At 46.3% G+C, this 27477-nt stretch overlaps 1 protein-coding gene across 2 annotated transcripts; it reads right to left on the bottom strand.

The window, feature by feature from the left end:
* Positions 1 to 21121: 21121 nt before the first annotated feature.
* Positions 21122 to 26630, bottom strand: PCDH8 (protocadherin 8). 2 transcript variants are annotated; one of them, XM_035101293.2, is made up of 3 exons: positions 24076 to 26630; positions 23130 to 23337; positions 21122 to 22416 (listed from the first exon to the last, which is right to left on the bottom strand). In XM_035101293.2, the coding sequence occupies exons 1-3, from the start codon at positions 26443 to 26445 to the stop codon at positions 22043 to 22045; spliced, it is 2952 nt and encodes a 983-aa protein (XP_034957184.1). In that variant the 5' UTR covers positions 26446 to 26630; the 3' UTR covers positions 21122 to 22042. The 2 variants fall into 2 exon arrangements, with proteins under 2 accessions (XP_034957184.1, XP_034957183.1); XM_035101292.2 differs by having other exon boundaries at positions 23827 to 26630.
* Positions 26631 to 27477: the final 847 nt, after the last annotated feature.

Raw genomic sequence — 27477 nt, forward strand, 5'->3', positions numbered from 1 at the left:
TTCCAAAAGGTCCTTCTGGAAGTCAAGGCCTTCAGACGATGTTATGGCTACAGTCATCCTGTTTACCTCAGATTTCATGGGAGCAGAGCAGAGCAGGAAGTTGAACAATTGTATTTCCAAAAACCTCAGAAATCAGGCTTATGTCCAAACTGGTTATATTTCTCATTTTAAAAATCTTTTTCATGTCTTAAAATTCTTATGTCCGTCTATAAAAGCAGCAATGTCAAACTCTCTTCACAATTGACAGTTCTCAATGTCAAAAGGGTAAACAAATTCCTTTCTATTGTGACGTCATAATGGCGGCTCGCTACTTCCTCCCGGGACCCGACTTCAGTTTCCAGGGGGATTCCCCCAGTCCAAATTGACCATTTTTGCAGGGATTTTGGTGAATTTAATCCTTCTCCCCTTTACCCTGCCTCCGGGGGAAGGAATTAGGTCCAGTCCTTGATATTTAAAAGATTCCTTTCACTTTTCTGGCTGTAGGCAAATTAACTGCATTTACAGTCCTCTCAATGGGGGAGATTGACTTCCTATTTAGATCTCCTCCCATGGCCAATTCAATCCAATTATTAAACAAATTTCTTACATTTCTCCTTTTACTCACGGTATCCAATGTCCTCAAATTTTAATTTTTAGGAAGAACTGATCGCTGTTGCCTGGCAGGGTCTCAGCTTCGTGCTTCCGAGGTAACTTTGTTCCGATGCGCCACGATTTGCTCCAACCCCCTGCTCTCTCGTCGCCCAAAAATAGGCAAACCGAGGGAGGGGGGAGCTCGCTTCTGGCATCTGCCGGATCCACATCCCCAAAAAGCTCGATTTGGGGTTTCTTCTGGGGGGCCTCAAAAGCACTCCTCAACCGAGGAAAACGGCACCCGCCATTGCTGCGCAATCGGCCGGAAGTCTCTCAAAATAATAGCAAATTTGAATCCTTCATGTTGTTGTTTAGTCGTTTAGTCGTGTCCGACTCTTCGTGACCCCATGGACCATAGCACGCCAGGCACTCCTGTCTTGCACCGCCTCCCGCAGTTTGGTCAGACTCATGTTGGTAGCTTCGAGAACACTGTCCAACCATCTCGTCCTCTGTCATCCCCTTCTCCTTGTGCCCTCAATCTTTCCCAACATCAGGGTCTTTTCCAGGGAGTCTTCTCTTCTCATGAGGTGGCCAAAGTATTGGAGCCTCAGCTTCAGGATCTGTCCTTCCAGTGAGCACTCAGGGCTGATTTCCTTCAGAATTGATAGGTTTGATCTTCCTGCAGTCCATGGGACTCTCAGCCAAATATATAAAAGGATGCCATATAGAGAAAGGTTGTTTTCTGCTGCTCCAGAGAAGAGCCTCCTCCAGCACCACAATTCAAAAGCATCAATTCTTCGGCGATCAGCCTTCTTTATGGTCCAGCTCTCACTTCCATACATCACTACTGGGAAAACCATAGCTTTAACTATACGGACCTTTGTCGGCAAGGTGATGTCTCTGCTTTTTAAGATGCTGTCTAGGTTTGTCATTGCTTTTCTCCCAAGAAGCAGGCGTCTTTTAATTTCGTGACTGCTGTCACCATCTGCAGTGATCAAGGAGCCCAAGAAAGTAAAATCTCTCACTGCCTCCATTTCTTTCCCTTCTATTTGCCAGGAGGTGATGGGACCAGTGGCCATGATCTTGGTTTTTTTGATGTTGGAATCCTTCATACCCCAAACCATATTTTGAAGACCCCTCACTGTAGAAATTTGGAAAAATTAAGCTTCAGCCCCTAAAGTGACAAATCCTATTCAGCCATGGGCCTCTGCATTCCCTTTCTCTTAATTGGCTGATCAGCCTCTTTCTCCACAAATGTACAAGTCTTTGTCCTTTCTAATATCTTCAGAAGCCATCACTGCTGGGACCACTAAAGATTATTTATTTTTTAAAAAAGATCAAGTCATCCACAATTAAATTGAACTCCAGGGCTCTCAGGCATTAAGCCTCCATATTGTTGAAGAAGAAAACACCTAGACTGCCTTTTAGTTCCCTCTTTCCCTAAACAGAGACTGACTTTTCTGTCAATTTCTGTTATTAGTAATCAAATACTCAATAACTCTTAATAAGCACAGATGTTGCTGAAAACAAATGCAATCACAGTTCATTAGAACAGAAGCAAGGCATGCTGTGTGACTCTCTAATTGGCTTGTCCCTAGATGGAGGGTTACTGTTGTAGCTCGTTTCTCATGATAGGTCTTCTGATCTTCTTCATTAGCAAGCTATTTACTATCCCCAGAAGGGGATGTGTGGATGCAGCCAATGTCTGTTCTGACAAATGTGGGAATTCGAAGCTTTGATCAGGGTGTTGATCATGTGTGTTCCATGACTGTACAGAAATGAAGCAAGAATGTTATAATTAGTGGAAAAATGAGCTTCCTGAGCATCTCAGCCTACATTTTAAAAATCAGCACCAACTTCCTAGTCCTTATGCCTTGACCACAAAGACATACCCTCCAATATTTCTCCCATGAAAACAGGGACATCGCATTCCATAATTTTAATTTTACTATTTATACCCCACACATCTTGCTGGGTTGCTCCAGCGACTCTGGGCAGCTTCCAACAGATATAAAAACATTTTTTTAAAAAAAAACACATTTAAAAAACCCTTCCGTATGCAGAGCTGCCTTCAGACAGCTCAGAGGTTGGATAACTTCATACCCTCCAACATGTCTCCCATGAAAATAGGGATGTCCCAAGGAAAAGTGGGGCAGTCTGGGAATCAAATCAGAAACTGGGACGGCTTCTCTAAATCAGGGAGGTCCCTGGAAAATAGGGACACTTGGAGGGTCTGCAAAGATAATACTTTGAAGTGTACACATGACAACTGGTGAATCACAAAGGCCAAACAGGATGTGAAATCCAGGAGGACTGGGAGATACCTTCTACCTGATCCAATCATTTGCCCATCTAGCTGTGTGTTGTACACTCTACTCAACTCCTTTTTCCTACTCCGCCAGGGTCTCAGGCAGAGAGGTCTTTTCCGACTTTACTTACTACGGACACCTCCAACTGGAGATATCAGGGACTGACATTGGAACCTTCTTGGTGCAAAGTATACTGCATGTTCTGCTAGAGGGCTACAGCTCCTTCTGTGAGTAAGTTTCCAGTGGTCATAAAGTAGGGTTTGGGAGCATTACATACCCTCCTGCACATAATAGAAATATCAAATTATGCATCTTGCTCCATTTGCGCAATTTATATAGGTCACAGAATCTGGATTTCCTTAGTGGAAAATTGGAGTGCCTGTCACCTTCTCTGTTATTCATTAAATGCAGAGCTCTCCTTTTAATCTCATGGTTCAGGTAGAGCCTACTGACTCTGATCTAGCAACCTCTCTGGGGTAAACTATGCTAAAGAGAGGACTTTGGCATAGCTGCTAAGTCCCCTGTTTCCCCTGTTTTTAAAGCCGTTTCCTGCTGTCATCCCGAATGGCAAAATACCCCATAATTCCCCCGGATTTCATAGAATCATAGAATCATAGAGTTGGAAGAGACCACAAGGCCCATCCAGTCCAACCCCCTGCCAAGCAGGAACACCATCAAAGCATTCTTGACATATGCCTGTCAAGCCTCTGCTTAAAGACCTCCAAAGAACATAGCTGCCAAGTTTTCCCTTTTCTCGCGAGGAAGCCTATTCAGCATAATGGAAAATCCCTTTAAAAAAAAGGGATAACTTGGCAGCTATGCCAAAGAAGGAGACTCCACCACACTCCTTGGTAGCAAATTCCACTGCCGAACAGCTCTTACTGTCAGGAAGTTCTTCCTAATGTTTCTTTCAATGCCACTCTGCCCATGTCTGGGCACCGGAAATCGAGCAGCGCCGGCACTGGAAGTTGCTTCTACGCATGTCTGGACATGCGTAGAAGTGACTTCCAGTTCCACTCTGCCCATGTTCTGGTGCCGGTGCTGCTGATCCCGTATTTTTCTAATTGGGACTTGGCAGCTATGGACTTGGGGAGTAGGTGTTTAAGAGGAAGAGGCATGGCTGGACTGCACAGCAAAGAGGAACATGTTTCCATTTCTACTGCAAAAATGAATGACTAACTAACTAAATAAAAATCTGCTAAGGCTGCAGTTAGTTACCCCCCACTATGAGACCATAGATGTGATTTATCTCTTGTAACACAATCTTGGATTCACTCTAAAATCTGAATTCCTGGAAGGGGGGAACTATATTTTATGAGGGTTTTAAAAAAAGGAGTAGGGAGAATTACAACAACCTCATTTTTATTGTTCACCTTTGTTTGGCTCCCCCCCCTTCCACCTATACTTTGTAAATGTAATTTTGTGTGTGCATTGAATGGGGATTGATTAAGCAAGGCTTTTCATTGCTTTAAAATAAAATAAATGGGTTTTCATTCAGAGAGTTGAAATGCAGCCTGTGGAATGCAAAAACCAATGTTTGCAGACCTGAGGACAAAAAAAGGTGACTTAGCATCGCCAGTGAATGCCTCCTTTGAAACATGGAATGTGGGGGACACTGGTGTCTGTGTGAGCCTCCTATTTCAATAGAGAGTGTGTGCTCAGCTGCAGAGAAATGAATCCCTCAGACCAGAAGCCCGAATGGTATGTCTTTCAAAAGGCAGCCTTTCCGTCTGCCCAATAATATTGGCCACTGGACTGAAAAACATTCCAGTGTATAAGACAGAGATGTCTCCTGTCACCATTATTGGCCAGAAGAATTAGATCTGATGAAGAAATAAAAGGGATATCAGTGGGTTATAAAGCATATAAACGGAATGCTTTCGCAGATGATGTGGTGGTAACTGTGGAAGACCCTATGGTTAGTATACCAAGGGTTCTGGAACAGATTTCTAAATTTGAAGAAGTAGCAGGTTTTAAGTTAAATAAAAGCAAAAGATTTTTTTTTGGGGGGGAGGAACATGACTGATCAGTATAAAAAAGAACTACAGTCATTAACAGGATTAACGATCGAAAAGAAAGTCAAATACCTAGCAGTGTGGCTAACAGCAAAGAATATAAATATTTTTAAAGATAATTATGTAAGAACATGGAGAGAAATAAATAAAAACTTAGAGGTGTGGGGAAGGATGAACTGGTTAAAAGAATGGATATTATTAAAAAATACTGATATTTTAGACCTTGAAGGTCACAATAACAGGTTTGGTTGGCACACATATTTGTGGTTTGAAAAGGTTAAAGTTCATAAAGCTTTTCTGAATCATGTAGTAAGGAAAGCATGGCGGCTTTTCCCACTGGAAGTGATATCCGTAAATATATATATGATAAATTACTTATATATATGATAAATCTTATAAAGAATTATTAATCGAAATAGATCATGAGCTGAAATTAATGTACGAGGATTATTAACTGATTGGTTACAATATTATTATTATTTATTATTTACTAGCTGTACCCTCACTTACCTTATGCTCCCGGCGGGGCAGGCAGGCGAAGGGGCAGGATCCAGCCGTCTGCCTCAGAACAGGATTCCTCTATCTGCCGGGGTTCCCCCCCCCTCGTATAACTGATGTTCCCGGCATGGCCCATCGGTCGAAGGGGTAGGATCCAAGCGTCAGCCTCGGAACAGGAGTCCTCCACTATCTGCCGGCGTTCCCTTTCCCTGCCTCATATAGCTCATGTTCCTGGCGTGGCCCAGCAGTCGAAGGGGTAGGATCCAGACGTCGGCCTCGGAGCAGGAGCCGCCCACTCTCCTTTGGCCTTCCCTTTCCCCCCCTCGCATACCGGTGGGCCAAGGGGCAGGATCTGGCCATCGCCCTTGAAGCAGGAGTCACAAGAACTTCTGACACCCACAAACGGACACTTACATTTTTATTTATATAGATTGAATTGATCTACTGTCCTATGCCCGGAGGTCTTAGGGCAGTTGACATAAAAGGATCACAGCATGTAAAATAAAAATAAAAGCAATAACCCAATAATACCCCTCAAAAAAGAGCCACATTTTAAAAGGGCATAGGCTGTAAATCAGATCAACCAAAGGCCTGGTTAAAAGGGAACATTTTTGCCTGGTGCCTAAAAGTGTCGTCTTTTTTGGCGATCCCTCGTAGCCGAGTAAGATTGTCTTCCATAAACACAGTTTTAACAATGAGTCCGTAAGTGACTGTGGAGGCCAATTCTGGATCTACACGCCCTCCACATTGGTTTCTGGGCAGGAGCTGATCACCTCCGAAGTTGCGCTCCGTGCCGGATGTGCGCGGGGAGAGGCGGTGGCGGGGGAAGAGCTTCTCCCGCCTGCCTCCCCCGACATTTTCATGGCAATGAAAATAATGAATAGAATTGGGGCAATAACACAACCCTGTCTAACACCTGATCCCACTGTGAGAGCCATTGTTATCTGCGATTGTTGCTGTCATATTATCATGGAGGAGCCGAATGATGTTTACAAATTTATCTGGGCAGCCAATTTTCAGAAGGACAGTCCACAGGGCATTAGGATTTACAGTGTCGAAAGCCTTAGTCAGGTCAATAAATGCCATATACAGGGGTTGGTTTTGCTCTCTGCATTTTTCTTGAAGCTGTCGAGCGGTGAAAATCATGTCCACTGTCCCCCTAGAAGGCCGAAAACCATTTTGGGATTCAGGAAGGGTCACCTCGGATATTGTTACCAGACGGTTTGCTAAGATCCTTGCAAGAATTTTGCTGGCTGCAGCTAATAGAGAGATGCCTCAATAGTACCAATCTATTATCATTTCTCCAAGGAAAATCCGCTGTTTACTGGTGAATCATCAATCCGCAAAAACATACACCCCTGAATAAAAAATTGTCCCTCTTCTCTTGAATGGGATTTTGTGGGGTTTCCTGCAGGGGGTGGTGTCTGGGTGTGTGTGTGAGTCTGCTACCACCTCCTTTCCTCCTTTCCCCACCTATCTCTACAGGACAATATTTCCTGTTGTTTCTCCAACTTTGAGCAGCATACTTCCAGAATTCTTGGCTTGTTTGTTTTACTTTCCCTTGTTTAGCACTCATATGAAAATTGTGATCAATGATATACGTGTCTTTAATAATAATAATAATTAATATGTATTGGAAGTGTCCTTATATATTTACTGTTTAAATGACAGCACTTTCCTGCCTGAGCATTGGGGTGTCATTGTCCCTCCCCCCCAATTTTCACCACACTATTTCATAAGCCTGGGAATGGTAAAAAAGTGTGAGAGAAATTTGCTTCCAAATTAAGGTCAAAGCCTTTTTATCAGGGACTTTTGCATATAAACTTCACTTTGTGGGTTCTTCTCTTTTTAAAAAACTTTTATTAACACAGTCATAATCAGTGGCAAGCTGGAAAACCATAAAATCTCAATAGGAGACACCGAAAGTAGATGCCATTTCTCCTCAATTTGGAGGCCCAAATGCTAGACCCCAGCTGTCATAATGACTGAGAGCAGCCACACCAATCTGTTTGTCTTCCTCAACAAATAAGGAAACATCTTTATCTCCCCAAGCTGTAGCTAATTTGGAGGTTTTGCAAGCTGACATGCAGTTTGATTAAAATGACCTTGAGCTAACAATTCATTTTAGACGGCTCAATGATCAAAGTAGTCCAGACCTTCTGTAGCTTATTCTCCTCCCCAGATCCCCTATAAAAGAGATTCCCCCCCCCCGCACTTTGCTTCTGGTGCCTAGAAACAAAACAAAAGCAGCAAAGGACTTTCCCCTCCACTATCTAAATGTGTACCCAGAACCATCCATTTTGTACCCACTAGAAAGATACAGAGGAAATAATAGATGACTAGACTTGAGGCTTGCAACAATACCCAAGGCACTGCACACATTTTTCAGCTGTGCTTGCTTTTTGTGGCCTAGATAATACTGCTCCTTTTCTGTCCTTGGCAGACAACTAAGCTGCTCTCATTTTATTCTCTCTCTCCCGCCCCACCTCCAATTCCAGTTTTCAAAATCTTCCTATATCTGTGCTAATATTCATCTTATTCACTTAGATGGCAGTTTTCTCTATAACTGCTATGATATAGGGAGTTGGGGCTATAAATGCAGCAGAATGAGGTGGCAGATTGCTGAGGTGAAATAATAGACAGCTCCACTTTAAGTTGGAGAAAATACCAATTTGGAATGCTTCCCCGTGGGGAAACCAGAAGCTCTCTCTCAATACAGAAAACAAGGAAGATTCTACCCCAGACTTTCATTGCTGTTTTCCTGTTTTAAATACAGAAAAGCATAAAAAAATATGAACTACCCAGGTCATATTTCCAGAGGGACCCTGGAAATTACAGACCAGTTAGCTTAATGTCTCTTCCAGGAAAATTGGTAAAAAGCATTGTTGATGATAAAATAGAAGAATAAACCTCCCTGAGATAGAACCAGCATGAATTTTGCAGGGTAAGACCTGTTGGAGAGTGTTAACAAGCATAGAGATAGAGGTAATCCAGCTGTCATTGTGCGGTTGGACCTCACCAAGTACATCTGATTAAATGTAACCATCATGCGATAAGAGGAGAGGTCTGTTTGTGGCTCAGGAACTGGCTAAGAAACAGGAAGCAAATCGGAGGAGTGCTCTTGATGCTCTGGTACTTGTGCTTTTTAACTCGTTCAGAAAAGGGCAACCAAAATGATCAACTTCTGTATGAAGAAAGGTATCTGGGGCTTTTTAGTGTAGAGAACAGGTGAGTAAGAGATGGCCTGATAGAGGTGTATAAACGTCTGCATGCTGTGAAGAAAGCAGGTGGAGAAAAGCTTTTCTCTCTCTCATTGAACACTACAACTTGTGGACATTCAGTGGAGCTGAATGCTGGAAGATTCAGCACTGGCAAAAGGAGGGGCTTCTCCACACAGCACATGGTTAAATCAAGGCATTTGCTCTCAGAAAAGGCAGCAATGGCTGCCAACTTGGATAGCTATAGAAGAGATTGAGGCCAATTCGGGGAAGAGGGCTATCAATGCCTACGACCTCCACAGCTGGAGGCAGTATTCTTCTTCTGAATGCCAGTTCCAGCAGGAGTAGAGAGTGTGGTTGTGTTCGGCTTTTGCTTCCTTTGCTGCTTCCCACAGAGGTTGGACACTGAGAACAGGATGCTGAACTCTGATCCTGCAAGCTCTTCTTCTTTTCTTCTATAAATAGGAGCCAAGGCATTCGTTTGGTTCTAATTGGTCAGTCGATGGACAATGAACACACTGAGCCCCATTTTGACCTTCTAAATGGGTGCTAGTGCTAGTGCTTTGTGCTCCCCACTTTGAATCATGCAACATCTGGTGTAGGAGATCCAGGAATGACTTTTTAAAAATGTAACAGACACAGGGGTCTGAGTTTGATTTGAGAAGCAGCCCGAGATGAATAGGCTAAGCATTTCCCTTTCCCTCTGTACCATTTGCCCAATCTAAACACCTCCAAAGCTGCTAATTCATCCCCCCCCTGCACCTACTCAATCTATACTTGCGTCTCTCCTCCAGTAGGGGAATAATTCAGATCAAACCTCTGAGCCACTGCCTGACTTAATCTTCAAGCAAATTTTGAGATGGCACCGTAAATATTGGTGCCTAGCATCAAGTTCCCTCAGGCAAAGAGCTGCCATCAAGAAGCTGCCAACTGAGTAACGTGCCGGCAGGGTGGGAGGAGCAAGGCAGATAGACTCAGATTTTGGCCTCTAGATATTTCCATGTTGGCTCTCCACACCTTTCACCCTTACTGGTTCCATGGAATAAGCAACATATACTAGGGAAAGGTACACTGTCCTCCTATTAGTTGCATCTAAGTTCCACTGAATCAATAACAAATCCCTGAACATTCGTGGGGAAATTTTATTCTTTCTCCTTCATGTGAACTTGGAATTCTTGTTGTTTGACTCCTGGTTCAATGTCACTTGATTGAACAGATGAAGAACTTGTGTTTTGAATTTGAAAGCACTCTTTACAACATAATTAGTTTCCCTAGAGGGCTTTCCTTATTAATTTTAATTATGTATATTTTAATTATGTACTAAAGGAGAGTGACTATGGAGGCACAGTCTGCGGCTTCCATGCATCACAAAAACACATTATACTGCTATCCTTCCTGATGCTGAAGGCTGCTTTTCTACACTTTTATAGCAAGCAACCAATTACCCTAGCTAAAGTTTCTATTGTTATGAGATGAAGGTGGTTAGATGAGAGTTGAGACCCTTCAACCCCCCCCCCCCCCCGGCATCCAGCAAGTGTTAAAATATAAGCAAGGCTAGCTTCCTGTGTTGAGGTGATCACCTGGGTGATGGGCCATTAAGAGAACAAAGGGGAATCTGTGAGAGGCAACAAATGGGTGGGGCTTCTCCCTCAACTCAGAGATAGATAGAAGGACAAAGCCTGGATTTAGAGTTGAGTTGCAGTGATGTGGGCCAGAAGCAAAGCAGCAAGCTGGGGAGCAAGCGAGACAGAGCAGTGATTAATATCTGTTTGAATCCAAGGCTATGACCATGGGAGAAACAAGACCCTCATGGAGTGTTAATGCTGTGAGCCTCTCCATCATAGGCTCAGGTTGTATCCTACGTATATGTGTAAATAAACCATACATCATAAAGACACCACAGTCTCCACTGTACTTCATTCCAAAGGAAACATGAACCCTGGGTGAGCTGTCTTGGGCAGGAGGGACATAAGTGATGCCATCCCAGTTTCCATGGTCATGGAAGACAAGGCCACAAGGTGGTGACATCACTACGGAAGGTTCTGTTGAGGCCTTGTTCCTTGTTCAAGGCTGAGATCCTGGCCACATATCTGTTCTTTAATGTCAGATCTGTGCATAGTAAGACCTCATGCAGTCATGATTTGATCCAAGATGATTGCTATTTGGATAAGCAATGATTTAGGTGGTTGGCTACTGTGGTAACAGACTGCCAGAGTAGATGGTGTGATTGAGCAGGGCTTTCCTTATGTTAAGAGAGAAACACAAAACCCTGGAGCCTCACAGTTTATGCAGTTCAAGTTGCTTTATGAGATTTTGTTAAGTCATAGAACATAGATCATCCTAGGACAATTCAGTTACCTGATCCAGAGAAACTATCTACTGATAGGCATCGTGAGGGAGAGCAGTGACAGCATAGCTACTGTTTTCCCCACACTTGACCAAAATAAGTCTTTCAGCACAACAGAGGTGGATAACCTCTGGGTCCAGGAGGCTAATTAGAGCCAGCACAGTTCCCAATTTGGACTGCAATGCCATTTTCCCCAAAACACACTGACCTGCCCCACACTGGACTTTGTATGAGGTGTACCCTTGTCATGTAGGGTCCATTTCTTCACATTCTTTTGGTGGGTGCCTCTGCTTATTTGAAACTTGACCTTGCAGGATGCGTGTATTTGAGTAAGCATTTTCATGATCCATTATAACTGTACATTTTTCAGTCAGTGGCACCTGGAACTCCTGCAATCTTGCAACACTCTCCTTTAAAAAGAATGAAACAAGGGTCTCTAACTGCTTGTTAATAAAATAAAAAAAATCCTTCAGTAGCACCTTAGAGACCAACTAAGTTTGTCATTGGTATGAGCTTTCGTGTGCATGCACACTTCTTCAGATAAGATAATCAGATAAGATAAGATAATACAGATAAGATCTGTTAATACTTGTTGTTGTTGTTTAATCATTCAGTCATGTCCGACTCTTTGTGACCCCATGGACCAGAGCACACCAGGCACTCCTGTCTTCCACTGCCTCCCACAGTTTGGTCAGACTCATGTTCGTAGCCTCGAGAACACTGTCTAACCATCTCGTCCTCTGTCGTCCCCTTCTCCTTGTGCCCTCCAACTTTCCCAGCATCAGGGTTAATACTTAGCTTTCGTGTAAAGCACTTCAAATATATTATTTCACCACAATTTTTATAATAGCCATGCAAGTGATCTTAGCATTATTTTTACTCCAATTTTGCAGATGACGAACTGAAACATGGCAAAAATGAGATTCACGCTTGGCGGTGTTTTGATTTGCAGCAGTCTCTTAGCCATCGTGCACCACCAGCCTTGAGTCATCTGCTTGAAAATGCCATTGGAAGCAATGCCAGTAGAGTTAACTGATACTAATGATAAACTATCATAATTACAACGCTGTAGGATCACGTCTTACATAGGGGTTCGCTTCCAAGGGTTCCACATATATGTAAAAACTCATGTGCTCAGATCCTTGGGAATCAAAACCACTTGTGAGTATCCTGGGACTTCTGGAACCAGGGCAAAAGTTGCAGAAGCCCAGGGATGCTCTTGGGCTGTCCAATTTGCCCTGAAAAGTTATGGGAGCTTCCCAGACCCATTCAGAGGAAAAAAGGAATATCTGGTGGGAAAAGAGCAAGAGAGCTTCCGCCAACTGGCCTTCACTCATGCATTATTGAAACTGCACAACTTAAAGGAGCATAAGATGTGATCACACTGCACATTCTGTGGCTAAGGCATGGTTATGTATATGGAGTTACGATGAAAATCTACAGACATGAATACCAAAAGCTAGGAGATAGAATAATTTAAGCAAAACAAGGAACCCCCTCCAGGTGTTTTCTGGCACCCTTGTTTAGAGATGCACATGATATTCCTAGTGTGTTGTATCTGTGTGTGATATTGCTGGTGGTGGGGCTGAAAGAAGAGTGGCTTCTGAGTCCATCGCTGAGACAAGATTTGGACCAGAAGCATTTTATATCATAGCTAACATTATTGGAAGCTGATGGGTAGAAGGGGAGATGAAGAGGAGATATAAGGGAACATGAAACCTTTTTTTGCTTTGATTGCAATCCACATTCTCATCTGATAATTGGAAGCCCAGGATTTGTTAGTCAAGGAACTGTATGAATTCTCACAATTTGCTCCATTCATTAATCAGATTTAAACAACCTGCTAATTGCAATTAATGCACCTTTTCCGGGTTTCTGAATTTTTTTCTGTTCATAAAGTCATAGAATCATAGAGTTGGAAGGTACCCCGAGGGTCATCTAGTCCAACCCCTTCAGCTAAATCATCTATGACAGATGGCCACCCAACCTCTGCTTAAAAACAGAGGCCCACAACTTCCCGAGGGAGACCGTTCTACTGTTGAACAGTTCTTACAGTCAGAAAGTTCTTCCTGATGTTTAGTGAGACTCTCCTTTCTTGTAACTTGAAGTCAGTGGTTCCAATCCTGTTACTTGGTTTTGGAAGAAAGGTTGTTTGGGATATGGAATAGCCACAGCACAGAATCTAAAATAGCTTCTAGTAGTGTGGGGAACCCAGGCTGAACAGGTGTGCTGGTGGTAATTTGCTGGGTGATGTCAGCTTCAGCTGCCTTTGGCCAGGGGGCCACTGCTAGATACTCAAAGGACATACCTTGGGTTGGCATTCTTCTGTGGGCGATAATAATAATAATAATAATAATAATAATAATAATAATAATAAATTTATACCCCGCCCATTTGGCTGGGTTTCCCCAGCCACTCTGGGTGGCTCCCAATCAAATATTAAAAACACAATACAGCATTAAACATTAAAAATGTCCCTAAACAGGACTGCCTTCAGATGTCTTTTAAAAGTAGGATAGTTGCTTATTTCCTTGACATCTGATGGGAGGGCATTCCACAGGGCAGGCGCCACCACCGAGAAGGCCCTCTGCCTGGTTCCCTGCAACTTGGCTTCTCGCAATGAGGGAACCGCCAGAAGGCCCTCGGTGCTGGATCTCAGTGTCTGGGCTGAACAATGGGGGTGGAGACGCTCCTTCAGGTATACTGGACCGAGGCCATTTAGGGCTTTAAAAGTCAGTACCAACACTTTGAACTGTGCTCGGAAAGAGACATGTTTTGTTGCAGCTGGACAGATGAAGGCATCCAGTTGTGCTGCTGCAGATGCACCACAGCATTTCCTCTCTCAATGGTCATTTCTCCCCTGGTCATTGCTAGGGATACATGACTTGACTGCCTATCTCCAGAAATTCCCACAGGGCGGGAATGTTGCCAGCCTCCATGTCACATTTGCAGACATCTTTGTAACATAGAGTTGGTCTGGATGGTAAAAGACCAGGATATCTTGGTCCCAGCTGAAAAATCTTGGGCCTTGAGCATCCTGACAACAACAGCAACAAAAAAATGCTACAGTTCTTATTCTTGGGCAGAAAGCAATAGTAGTAGCTAATCAGTTCAGGACTACAGCCCTAATACATTGACTTTTTTTTTAAGTAGCTTGTAAAATTAACAGAAATGTCCATTTTAAAAGTATCATCGTACTTTCTTTTCTTTCCTTTGGATATAAATTACAATCTTGCTTTGGAGAAGATGTTCCAGAAGTACTGTAATGTTTCTCTATTGCCTTTCAAGTGCTGCATGTGCTTGTCTGTGTTTATTCCCATGCACAGAGTGAGCAATGCTTGCTTCCTGTGTCTTTGAAGACCTCTGAGCAATGTCATCCAGGTCAAAAATGGCAGGTCCTGCACCGCCACCTATTGGGCTCTTGGCTTCCCAAAGGCAGCTTCATCTTCCCACAAGGCGACTTCATTAATTGCTTGCTGTCTCCAGTTCCACTTCAATGGGGCTGTTGTTCTTTTGTGATTCTTGCCTGGTTTGAAATTGCTTTTATTAAGTTGCTTCTAAATCAGGCTTGTTTTGATGGTTGTTCTGTGAGAACTCTATCAGCAATTGACCCAAGGGGGAAGTCAAAGTGGGGCAGAGGGGTGAGGAGATGCCTTGCCCTCCCTTCGTCCTTTGATTAATTTCCATATGATCTTTTAACGACAGCACAGCCTGGCAGGGTTTTGCTTCACCACAGAACAGCACCTGCTGCAGGGCTCTCTCAGCCGGGGGAGGGAGGAGAGGCTCCTTGACGCTCCCATTTATCATAATTGCTTCTGGTCCAATTTCATTCACGCCTCACGTTTTTGATTGTCTTGGATTAAACATTACCAGAGGAAATGCTGCTAATAGTTTTTTGCAGTACACCCCCAACATCTAAGGCATTTATTAAGGGAAGGATTATAATAAATTAAATGCTTAAACCAGCACTGTGTAAGCATTTTTGTCTTAGATCAAAAATGTTTGCACTAGTTGTTTAAACATTCAATTTATTATAATGGGGAAATATCATTGAAAAATAAGCATGTTAATTAAACTTGGGTTTAGCAGAGTTATCCTGAAAGGACACACTATAATGAATACAGACAGGTAGAATCTGCCTGCCCCTTTTTTCTCATTATGAAAATGAACATTTACATATTGAAACCCTGCAGCTATTAGTTATTTTTAATGAACAGTGTTGCTATTTCAAAGTTGAAGCCCTCATATGATGCAGCTGAGATATTCCTAGGTCAGGAAAGAACTTTAGCTAATTAAATTGCAGAGAAGTTCTTCGCCACAAATAATTGATTAAAGTCGTTACACGGATAATCAGTTTCGCAGCTAAGTAAATAACTTAAAAAGAAGTAGCCTCCAGTAAGAAAGGGTCACATGGAGGTGATTACATGTAGGCAAAGGCTTAAGGAAGAAGGATGGTCAAAGTGGAGAATGGTGTGGAGAAGGAGGAAGAGATGAGCATGAAGGAACAGAAGAAATCAAATCAAGAATTCAAGCTATTCCAGCTGTTGTAAGAAGGAGCACCTTGCAGCCCACAGTGGCCCAAGGAAAGTCTCTTCCTTTTGAACTCTTCCATAGTGCAGGGGTCAGCAACCTTTTTCAGCCGTGGGCCGGTCCACCATCCCTCAGACCATGTGGTGGGCCGGACTATACTTTTTTGGGGGGAAATGAACAAATTCCTATGCCCCACAAATAACCCAGAGATGCATTTTAAGTAAAAGGACACATTCGACTCATGTAAAAACACACTGATTCCTGGACCGTCCGTGGGCCGGATTGAGAAGACGATTGGGCCGCATCCGGCCCACGAGCCTTAGGTTGCCTACCCCTGCCATAGTGCCAGCACAGAGGGCATTTCCACTGTAAAGGATCAGGAAGCAAGTGATGGGCAAGAAGATCACCTTGGAGAGTCACTGCTCATCAGATGATAGACCAGGAGTCTGACCTAGTAATGAGGCAGCTTCCTAAGGACAATCTCCAGCATCCACTGAGAGGAATGTGTCTACACTGAGTATGACTAACACTGGAGATCGCCTTTTACTCCTAAACCTTCAGACCAGAGAGAAGGGAAGCAGTGCAGAAACTGACCCAGAAGCACTTGTAGCTGAGCACTACAGCATTGGATTTGCATGGTGCTGTTTCATGGTTCAATCCCAGTTGTAGAGCTCAGAAACAAGCCTGCTTGAGGCAGCCTTGGAGAGGTGTTGCCAGCCAGGGTAGGCAATATTGGGCTACTTTGGTACCATATAAGGCAAATTCATGTCTTCAAAGGAGTCTCAGTGTGTGTTAGTTTGAGGATGGTCAGCGTTGTGGAACACAAGGGCTCCCAACTCTCAGACCATGCATTCACTGAAATAATTTATCCCATAGGCACAGTCCTGAATTCAGGCGTTTTTAGTTTTAACGTGTCTCAAGCTGAGCTTTTAAGATTTTTTTTGTAGTCTGGCAAGGCCAAAATTGTCATTTTTTTGAAATTTCAAACCCTCATAACTCACAAATGGGATGAGATTTAAAAAATTAGATTTAAACTTAGTTTTGATCATTCAACAAGTATACAAAATATTAATAAAATTGGATGACATGAGGTAAAAAAGTTGGATCTCTTGATATGGAATGACCCTTCTGTGACAGCAGGAGCACCCAACCCAGTGGAGCAAGAGTCACAGAGAAGGGACTGGATCTGACCCCACAAGCAACTGCCCCAAGGGATGGCAGCAATCCCTCCCTTCACTGGTATTCTCTGGGAATCAGAAAGACCTTGAGCTTGTGAGAGCCAGAGATGTCAATAGGGATCAAGTAAAACTTGTGTTGCCTACTTACCATTTCTTGACTCCTATCTTTAGGTACTAAATATGGGTTGATGGTCTTTTAATGTCCCCCTGTTCCATGACCGTCACTAATTCCAGTAGCTAGTTGTGGCTGCCATCAAGGCCGTGAAGCTAGATAAGAGAATGAGTTTTTGCTTGATATCATGCAATTGTAAGATAAGTACAAACAAATGGAAGGGCAATGATTGCTTGAGAAGATGTGAAAGTAAAGGAGATTTATTGTACATTTGGAAAAGAATTCCTGAGAAAAACAGAACAGCAAGAACTGAAGCAATCAAGATCTAAATCTCAATCCAAAGATCCATCTTCCTGGGCTATGTGATTCCTTGGCTGATGTGTGGAGATGGTTTAAATCTTGGTTTTATTGCTCCTTGTAACCTATGTTTATGGCAAGGGCCTCTAGAGAAGGCCCAGCATCATGCCCTGTGGCCAGTGTTTAAGGATGGTTTGTGATAGGGTGACAGTGGTTTGGCAAAGCTTTGGGACAGTACAATCACTTGTGAGATAAAGGGTGGGTTAGAAATGAAATCTTAAAAATAAAACAAATTTGTTTTTAAAAAGAATTATTTATTCAGTGTTATTCAATATCATCAGCCAAGTGTACGAGCCAATGAAATCCTCACTATTGTAATCATGGGCACTGATGTCATGTTCCCTGTGCTTGTTTATTTGGGACATTTGACTCCTCCTGTGATATTGTACTTGACTGTGGTGTTTGCCCCATAAGTATTGAATAAATAAAGTGGCCTTCTCTGCTGGTGTCGTGGGCCAAGTGCCCAAATGCGAGCCTAGAATGAATTGCTTCTCGCACCAAGACTTGCTAATTCATGTTTCCTATGGTCAAAGCCGGCCCTTGCCCTCTTGTGTTATGTCTATGGCCATCTGCTCCCTTTCCAGTTCAGCTCCCAGGGCAACAAGTCCCCCCAGCTGCACATATTTCTTCTTTTTCCTTTTTAGCACTTACAGCCACTGTTTCATTTTCCCTCTGGCAGGAAAAGGTTTCAGACTTTGCTGTAGAAAAGGCAGGCAGCTATTAAACTGTTTCTTAGGGCATATTCTCAGCCAGAGACTAGCCGTGTGGCCTGATTTTGCCCAGTCCTCTCCACCTGTTACCATACGGATTCTTGGTCAGAGTACAAGAGCGGCTCCTCCTTCTGAGCCACTTCTTACTCTTCTACTCTGCTTGCGTCAAACAGTGTTTCTACTCAGAGAAAAACTGAAGCTGAGGTGAATATTTGAAGGTGGCAATGCTTATTTGGATACCCTCCCATATCCTTCCCTTTACTCAGAGGCTGTAAATGATGCTGGATGCTCAGAGATTATCTAGCCCCCAAGAAATGTAACCAGAGAAATCTGGCCTAGGAAACTTGGTCCCTAGCAAAATTTAAATCACCCCAATACAGACCTAGCAGTAGATAGACATTTGAAGCAAAAAATAAAGTTCCTAGCTCAGCTGCAGCTGACAGATGAGCTTCACCTAGATATGCCTAGGCGTAACCCATGGGGCTGGCAAATAGAAGGGGAAGAAATGGAGGCAGTGAGAGATTTTACTTTCTTGGGCTCCTTGATCACTGCAGATGGTGACAGCAGTCACGAAATTAAAAGATGCCTGCTTCTTGGGAGAAAAGCAATGACAAACCTAGACAGCATCTTAAAAAGCAGAGACATCACCTTGCCTACAAAGGTCCGTATAGTTAAAGCTATGGTTTTCCCAGTAGTGATGTATGGAAGTGAGAGCTGGACCATAAAGAAGGCTGATCGCCGAAGAATTGATGCTTTTGAATTATGGTGCTGGAGGAGACTCTTGAGAGTCCCATGGATTGCAAGAAGATCAAACCTATCCATTCTGAAGGAAATCAGCCCTGAGTGCTCACTGGAAGGACAGATCGTGAAGCTGAGGCTCCAATACTTTGGCCACCTCATGAGAAGAGAAGAATCCTTGGAAAAGACCTTGATGCTGGGAAAGATGGAGGGCACAAGGAGAAGGGGACGACAGAGGACAAGATGGTTGGACAGTGTTCTCGAAGCTACGAACATGAGTTTGACCAAACTGCGGGAGGCAGTGCAAGACAGGAGTGCCTGGCGTGCTATGGTCCATGGGGTCACGAAGAGTCGGACACGACTAAACGACTAAACAACAACAACAACCCATGGGGCAGCTGCAAGTATCAAATAGGATGTGTTCACTCTACCACCTGAGAGTGCAGTGAACCCCCCCCCCGCCCCCTCCATACATTTCACAGTGTTTCCTCTTCAGAAAGGTAAGGAGGAGGGGAGAGGAAAGAAGAGGTTGAAGATGCAAATGGGGTGCAGAGGCAGTTGCAAAATAGGAGGCAGGGAAATGGGGGTTGAAGATGAAAGGGGCAGAATAATAGGAGCAAATGGTGTTCTAGCCAGGCGGAAGATGAAAAAGGTGCTTAATAGCTGCAATGTGTGGGAGGAGGATACAGGATGTTACCATAGGGGTGCTTTGTGTAAAATAAAAGTGTGACAAAAGAGGGGGGGGGGAGGCATGAATGTGCTGAGTTCCAAAATAGTCCCTTCTTCCCCCAACATAGGAAAAGACCACACATTTGGTAAGTAAAAAAGGGTTTTCTTACAAACTCTCCAATGGTCTGGTTCATGTGCTTTCCCACACATCAGCCAGAAAGGTTGCACAGGCAATAAAATTTAGTTTAGTTCCAAAGAAGTGAAAGTTCCTCCCAAGGTGAGGGGAAGTGATCTAGCTAAGCCTGGCAGGACAGCCTACTCTATGGCATTAACCCCTTCATGCATTAATTAGAGATAAGCATTTTGGTTAGATGAGCCTGGTTACCTCACAAAAAACAATGTGGCAAGAATGGAGCAGAATGTAGAAAGGAGGGCAAACAAGAGTTGTAGAAGGGCTGTGAAGATAGAAGCAGGAGATAGAGAAATAACAGGGTGATGTGAGGAGTCTTCAAGTGAGGTCAGGACAGATTGTGGGAATGGTGACAGTGGTAGAGGGATGCTGGGTAATCATGAGAGGGAGGTAACTGGAAAGGGAGGCCAGATGCTGTGGATCAGGATTTGGTTAAGGGGCAGGAAGCAAGCAGTAGGAATTAACTGACAGTTTCTCCCAAGAGAGAGGTGTAGAAAATGGAGTCCCCCCCCAAGGAACTGTGCTTTGTAAATTGCTCATAAGCAATATAGAGTTAGCAGTGAATAGTGAAGTGCCAAGTTTGCCAGTGATACTAGTTTAGGGTGGTTAAAACAAAGAGAGACTGTGAAGAGCTCCAAAAGACCTCTCCAAACTGAGTGAATGGGCAGTAAAACAGCAAATGCAATTCAATATAAACAATTGTAAAGTGATACATGTTGGGGCAAAAAAAAAATCCATTTCACATATGTATGCTCAATGTATGCCATTTCACAGTATATGCTCAAATTCCATGCTAGGGATCAATAGGAAAAAAATTGAAAATAAACTACATTATCATAATGTTGTTATATAAATCTATAGTGTGACTGCACTTGGAATACTGTGTACAGTTCTGGTCACCTCACTGTAAAATTATATTGAAGAGTTGGAAAAGGTTCAGAGAAGGGCAACCAAAACAATTGTGGGGATGGAGTGACTCCCCTGTGAAGAAAGGTTTCTGTGTTTGGGGCTTTTCAGTTTAGAGAAAAGGGGCGTAAGAGGAGACATGATAGAAGTGTAAAAAACTTATGTATGGCATGAAGAAACTGGAGAGAGAAGTTTTTCTTTGTCTCTCATAACACTGGAAGCTGCAGGCATCTGATGATGCTAATGTTGGACCATTCAGGACAGATAAAAGAAATAACTTTATCCAGCACATAGTTAAACTGTGGAACTCCCTCCCACAGGAGGCAGCGAAGGCCACGAACCAAGATGGCTTTAAAAGAGAATTAGACACATTAATGAAGGCAAGGACTCTCACGGGCTACTTAGTTGGAGGCAGCAAATGTTTCTGAATATCAGTTGCTGGAAAACACAGGAGGGCAAAGGGCTCTGGCATTTGACTAGCCACTGAGAGCAGAAGGTGGCCCAGATACGCCAGTGGCCGGATCCATGAGCTCTTCTAATGTTCTTAGATGAAACAGCCCCCAGAAAAATGTGGAATTAGGTGGTATGGGAGTAAATTTGGATGCTGGCTATTTTAAGATAGTTCTATGACTCCCGGTTTCTTATGCAAAAATTGTCCATCACTTGACTTGGAAAGGCCTGTAAATTTGTAACTGTGATAATCAAATGCAGCGCCTGAGTCCCTGAAACTCATAACAAGTCTTTATTAGTGTTTATATAAGTGACACAGAATAATTAAACCACATTTAGTTTGAAACTGACCATGGACTCCAGAAACACAATTCATACTTTGCAAGGCAGTCTTTCCAATACAAGTAGTTGCTTAACTAACTTAGCATCAAACTGTGACAGTGTTCCTTTATGTGACTCCTAAAGAATTCAGGTTTTTTTTTCCTTTCACATGTCTTTCAGACAGTTCCTTTGGCAAGAAATTAAGATTCTCCTTCCCCAAGGCTTTATTATATAAAAATAGAGTGAGATTTCCTTATGTACAAACATTACATTACACCATATACAGGTTTTTTAAAAACCACTATGAAAAGGCAGGCCATGGGTGAAACAAAAGGTCAATATAGGACAAAAAAATTAAATACTGCACATTTCATAAAAATTACATTAACTACAAAGAGTTTTTGTTTGCAAATATCAAACAGTACCAATGTAATTGGAAATCTTTCCCAACAACTTCATTTATAACATATATCTTAGTGTTTAAGGCACATTTTGCTTATTCCTACATACTTCACTGAACCGAATCAATAATTTAAGAACTCTTGGGGGAAATCAAACAGTGTGCATTTATGTAGGTACATGCTTTGGGGGTAAGATGCAACAGGAATGGAACAGATAGAGGGGTGTGTGTGTGTTTGTGTGTGTGTGTGTGTTTAAAGAGGTGCTAAAATACAAAGACTTCTCCTATAAACTTGGAAGCTTGTTGGGGCTGGCTGTGGTCACAAAGCAGTGAGAAAGACACTTTGCACATGCTCGGAGTCATTGTCCTCTTCAGCCAGCCTGCAGATAACACAGAGAGATAAACATCTCCAGCAAATGTGTGGTTCTGGAAATTCAAGTTCTGTGTCCTGACACCAGCTTCTTACACGGCTCCTGTGGCCTGACACTTGTGAACCTCAGCTCAAGTTAAGTACTCATTAGCAGTTAAACCTTCTGACTGGTCTCAGGTGGAGGGCCTAAATATCGAGTGGAGGGTGCTTGGTATAATGGTACCGAGATCTCTTGGAGGTCTGGCAGCCTCCCCTGATGAGGAGGCGACAGCAATGTAATAGTCCTGTCGTAATCCCTATGCAAGATTTTCTCATAGACACTCTGCAGCCCCACCGTCTTGGGCAGTTGTGCCTGATAAAAGTTATCTCGGCGAAGGGAATCCCTGGGCAGTGAGGTGCTTTTGCAGAAGGTGGAGAGCTGGGTCTTTGGGTGGGGGGATGAGTGAGGATTGGCTTGACCACAGGAAGGGCTCCAACATCGATCTGAGTGGCCCAGGATCTTGCATTCAGCAGTACAGGCCCACAACCCTAGAAATGCAAGGGGGAAAACAAACTTGAGAACATGGATGCGTAGCAAGCAGAGCACTGTTAGGGCAGCACCTAGGAGACCATCGTATCAGTGCCATTCTCAGTGAGAGGAAAGAGGGGAAGGGGAAGAATCATTTCATGCAGCTAACACGAAGGACAAAAAGATCCTCATACGGCTACCATCAAAATTGCATCATAGGAAGCTGCCAAGTCAGGCCATTGGTTCACCTAGCTAAGCAGCCTGTGGAAGTTTCAAACAGGGCTCCTTCCCAGCCCTAGCTGGAGATAATGGGGCTGGGACCTGGGACCTTCTGCATGCACCCTCCCCTTAAAATGACAAGCCACAATACAAGCCAGCACAACTCAGAACCTTGTGCCGAGAAGTATCCACAGGATAACATTCTGAGCTGCTTGGAGAAATGGCAGGATAAGAAATAGCTAAACAGAACCTGGTCCTTTGGCTTCAGGTGGTGTGGATGCGCCCCAAGCTGTTAGCCACCCTGGCTGCTATATTTTCCCTAGCTCTGAGATTGATTGAAATCTATAGCTCTTGCTGTAATTAACAGCCTATTCCCAGACTCATTAAAATTGAGGAGGGTTTCCAAAAACAGTAGAGGGATTGGTGCTGGGCTTCTTTCAACATTTCTGGGGCAACACTTTCCAAGTTCTGTGGCATTCCGGGGGGAAAGTGCCAAAGTTTAAGGCATCCTTACCATTCTGCATGTGTGTGATGAGGTCCTTTTTAAGAGCATCCCCGCTGATGTCAGAATCACTGTCGTTGAAATCACTATCGCCTTTCCCGCTGTCTTTGCCGCTGAACTTCTCTGCTTCTCTGCCTGAAATGGTGTTGAAAGAATGACCCTTCCAGGTGGCCACAGGTGGGACTGGCTCTTTGCTGTAACTAGGGGTAGAGGCATAAGACTGGAAGAAGGTGGGAGGGCACATGGGGGGGGAGGGGAAGGAAAGGAGAAACAATGTTATAAGGAACAGCAGTGTTAATAAAAGCAGTCTAACTAGCAGCTTGGGTCACATCCCTGTGAATTGGAATCACCTGGACTGAAGCTAAGCTACAAAGTACTTTTTTAAAACTCAGGCACCCCCAACCTGCGGCCCTCCAGATGTTTTGGCCTACAACTCCCATGATCCCTAGCTAACAGGACCAGTGGACAGGGATGATGGGAATTGTAGTCCAAAACATCTGGAGGGCCGAAGGTTGGGGATGCCTTGTTTAACTGATGTGTAGACTGGCTGTAAATAACTTTAAATGCAAACATCCCTGCTAAATTACTTTGGGAACTGGATGTAAAAATCACAAAACATTCAAGAATAAGCTAAGGTGCAAGAATCAAGGTGCCTTTCCCATTCTCCCAGGGGGGAAAGGGAATCAAGACCAGGGGAAAGAAATGCTACCTCTGCATTCGTCCCCCGGAGTCTGCTCTGGCTGTCATAGAGACTGACGCTCTCTCTGATGCTTTCTAAAGCCGGGATGTCTTCGCTGGCTGGGGAGGGCTCCGGGCTAGCAAAGGAAGATTTGCTGGGGAAGGAATGCACTTCGAAGCCATTGCCTCGGGCGCCAGGGCTGGAGGAGATTAGGGCCCCGCCCTTGCCTTCCTGCTGCCCCTTCTCCAGATGAGAGCTGTCCAGCGGCTCCTCCAGGACTCCCTTCTTCTCCTTCTTGCGCCTGTTACAAGTGGTGGCGATGGTGATGATGGCCACCAGCAGCAAAGTGCAGCTCCCAGCAAGGACGATGATGACAATCAAAGGGATGTCCCACTGCACCGCTTTCCCTTCCCCAGTGTTGGGCTTGGCCTTGGAATCCTGGCTGCTAGAGGGGAGCAACGAAGCAGTCACCTGGAAACTGATAGGGACCGTAGTGGAGAGGGGAGGCCGCCCATTGTCAGACACGGTGAGGAGCAGCTGGTAGACTTGGCCTAGCTGTTCTTCTGAGAAGCTCCCGGTGAGCACAACTTCTCCTGTTTTCTTGTTGATGGCAAAGAGGTCCAGGACTGGTGGCTGCTGTTGCTGCGGATCTTCTAGGAAGGAAAAGCTCAGCTCAGCGTTGACTCCCTCATCAGCATCTGTGGCTTTGATGTGTGCCACCACCGAGTCGTGGGCAGCTTTTCTGGACACCTCGATCTCAAGGGAGCCGTTGGTGAGTGCTGGGTGAGTAATGACAGGCGCATTGTCGTTTTGGTCTACTACCCGCACCTTCACCAAGGCTGCGCTGGAGAGCTGAGGGGAGCCGCCATCCGCGGCTTGGACGGTCAGCTCCAGCTGCTTGAGGATTTCGTAGTTGAAAGTGCGCAGTGCGTAGATGGCCCCCGTCGCCGGATCCACCGAAACATAGGTGGAAATGGAGGCGCCCATTACCTGGCTGTCCATCAGGCGATAGGTGACCTTGCCGTTGGCTCCTTGGTCCGGGTCGGCGGCGAGGACGGCGGCGAGGTAGGCGCCAGGCGGGTTGTTCTCCAGCACAGCCACCTCGTAGCGCGCCTTGGTGAAGCGCGGCGTGTTGTCGTTCTCGTCGGCCAAGCGCACGGTGAGACGATGCACGGTCTTGGCCGGCGGCGAGCCCAGATCCTCGGCCACAACCGTGAGGTTGTACTCGGGCACGCGCTCACGGTCCAGGGCGCCCGTGGTGAGCACCACGTAGCTGGCGTCGTAGGCGCGCTGCAGGGCGAAGGGCTCGTGCGGCGCGGCCAGCAGGGCGCAGCGCACCTGGCCGTTGGCTCCCGCGTCGCTGTCTGAGGTGCTGACTAGAGCCACCAGGCTCTCGGCTGGCGCCGCCTCGCTCACGTAGGCCACCGTCCAGGCGGCAGCAGCGCCCTCGGGAGACGCGCCCCCCTCGACGAGTGGCCCTGGCTCGGACCCCGCGCCCGCCCCGCCACCGCCGGCGCTGAGGGCGCTGATGGCCACGGCGGGCGCATTGTCATTGACGTCCAGGAGGCGCACCACCACTTTGCAGCTGGCTGCCAGCGGGCTGGCGCCGCGGTCGCTGGCCTGCACGTCCAGCTCGTAGGCGCGCTGGAGCTCGTAGTCGACTGCAGCGCGAAGGCTTAGGCGCCCCGAGAGCGGGTCGAGAGCGAAGAGGTTCCGTGCCTCGATGGGCACCTGGCTGCCCCAGGCGTAGAGCAGCTGCCCGTTGGCGCCCTCGTCCGGGTCCGAGGCGTCCAGATCGAGGAGCAGCGCACCGGATGGCGCGTCCTCGGGCAGCTCGACGGTCAGCAGCGCGCCGTGTGGGAAGGCGGGCGCGTTGTCATTGGCGTCCAGCACCCGCACGCTGACCGTGGCAGTGCCCGAGCGCGCCGGGCTGCCGCCGTCCTTGGCCACTAGCTCCAGGCGGTAGGCGGCCTGCGCCTCGCGGTCCAGCTCGGTAAGCAGCACCAGCTCGGCGCACTTGAGCCCGTCTGCGCGGCTCTGTACCTCCAGGCCGAAGTGGCTGTTGGGCGAGACGGCGAAGCTCTGGATGCCGTTGGAGCCCACGTCCAAGTCGTGCGCCAGGTCGAGCGGCAGGCGGGTGCCCGGCGCGGCGCTCTCCGACACCTCCAGGGCGATGAGCGCCTGCGGGAAGCGGGGCGCGTGGTCGTTGATGTCCCGTACCTCCAGCTCCACGTGCACCAGGCGGTACGGCGAAGGAGGCGAGCCCCCGCCGCTGCCGCTGCGCGGCCAGCCCAGACTCACCACGTCGAAGGCCAGCACGCACGGCTCCTCCGCCTGCCCGCACAGTGCCTCGCGATCCAGCCGCTCTGCGCCCAGGCTCAGCTGCCCGTCCCGCTCGCGCACCTGCACCAGCGAGCTGTTGCCCGGCGCCTTCACCAGGCGGAAACTGCGCTCTTCGCCGCTTCCTCCCGGGCCCTTCAGGGGCAGCTCGTCGGCCAAAGTGCCGATCACTGTGCCGGGAGGGTCTTCCTCATAGGTGTGGTATCGGATCGTCTTGCCGAGGGCAGAGGAGAGCAGCCAGCCTAGGCAAAGCAGACCCACAGGGTGGCAAAGGTTGCCTGGGCAGCGCCCGTTCTTGCGCACATTCATGGCTCTGGCACTGCCTTGCGCGCCGATCAGAGAGAAGGAAGGGGCCCCTGGGTGCGAGGGGGCGAGAACGAGGGGCCAACAGGCCAGCGGCTACTCGGCGGGTTCTTCCCTAGCTTGGCGTGGGTGCTGTCTAGACTGGCTCCATGCGCGGCACAGCTCCGCTTCCAAGGCACTAGAAGCGCGAAGAAGTCGCCGCCGCTCGGCTACCTGCTCGCTGCGCGCCGCCCTGCAGCTGCCTCGCTCTGTCCCGCTTCTAAGCCGGCGCGGCCCCTCCGAAGAATCTTTAATAGACGCGGGTATGCAAATTTGCATAGCGGATCAGCCAATGGTGGGCTCCCTTACCTCCCCAGACGCCTCCCCGAACATCTTACATCGCAACATACACATACTGTATGTGCCGGGACTGGGGAGACGCAGGAGAAAAAAGGCGCTCGAGGGAGCCTTGCCCGTGTGTCCTTCGGCTCTAGGGCGTATTTTTCTTCCCTGGGGGGCGGCTTTGGGCAAGAGTCGAACTGAAGGGCTCCCAGCGTCTCCTCCTAAGGCGAGGCAGAAACAGGTGTCCGATCAGCCCCTTCCAAATGAAGAAGTCTCGTCCCCGTTTGAAGTCCGGCAGGGCTGGGCTTTCAGCCCAGGGTGATCTTTGGGGGGACAGGACAGCCTCTAAGGCCAAGCAGCTCCCCTACGCGCCCCCTTCTCCTTCCCGCGCAGAAACCCCCACAACAAAAGAGGAGAAATAAGCCTCTTGTAAGAGAGAAACCTGCGTTGCCCTTTGCACGAGCTCGCTCTAGGATGGCGTTTTTGTGCAGTAAGCAGACGGCGAGGTGGGGGGGGGGGCGCGGGGATGGCGGAGAGAGCGATCCAAATCTTAAGCTTTTGGCCAGTAGGGCTGCGAAACGAGGGGGAGGGGAACTGGATCTGAGCTCCAAATCGGATTTCGACTAAACAGGGGGAGCTTTCGAAAGGTTTCCAAATTCCAAGATGACACTGTATCAATGGCTCGTGAAGCCCTCGTTAGCGGCTCGCCATAGAATA

This window comes from Zootoca vivipara, chromosome 8 (assembly GCF_963506605.1).
Source record: "Zootoca vivipara chromosome 8, rZooViv1.1, whole genome shotgun sequence".
Lineage (NCBI taxonomy): Eukaryota > Metazoa > Chordata > Lepidosauria > Squamata > Lacertidae > Zootoca > Zootoca vivipara.

What these genes read in the sequence shown, in the direction of transcription:
- PCDH8 (XM_035101292.2), bottom strand. Translation starts at nt 26,445, where the DNA reads ATGAATGTGCGCAAGAACGGGCGCTGCCCAGGCAACCTTTGCCACCCT. An exon ending in TCCGGGGGACGAATGCAGAG is followed by an intron (nt 23,338 to 23,826) that starts GTAGCATTTCTT and finishes ACCTTCTTCCAG; the next exon opens with TCTTATGCCTCTACCCCTAG. An exon ending in CATCACACACATGCAGAATG is followed by an intron (nt 22,417 to 23,129) that starts GTAAGGATGCCT and finishes TTGCATTTCTAG; the next exon opens with GGTTGTGGGCCTGTACTGCT.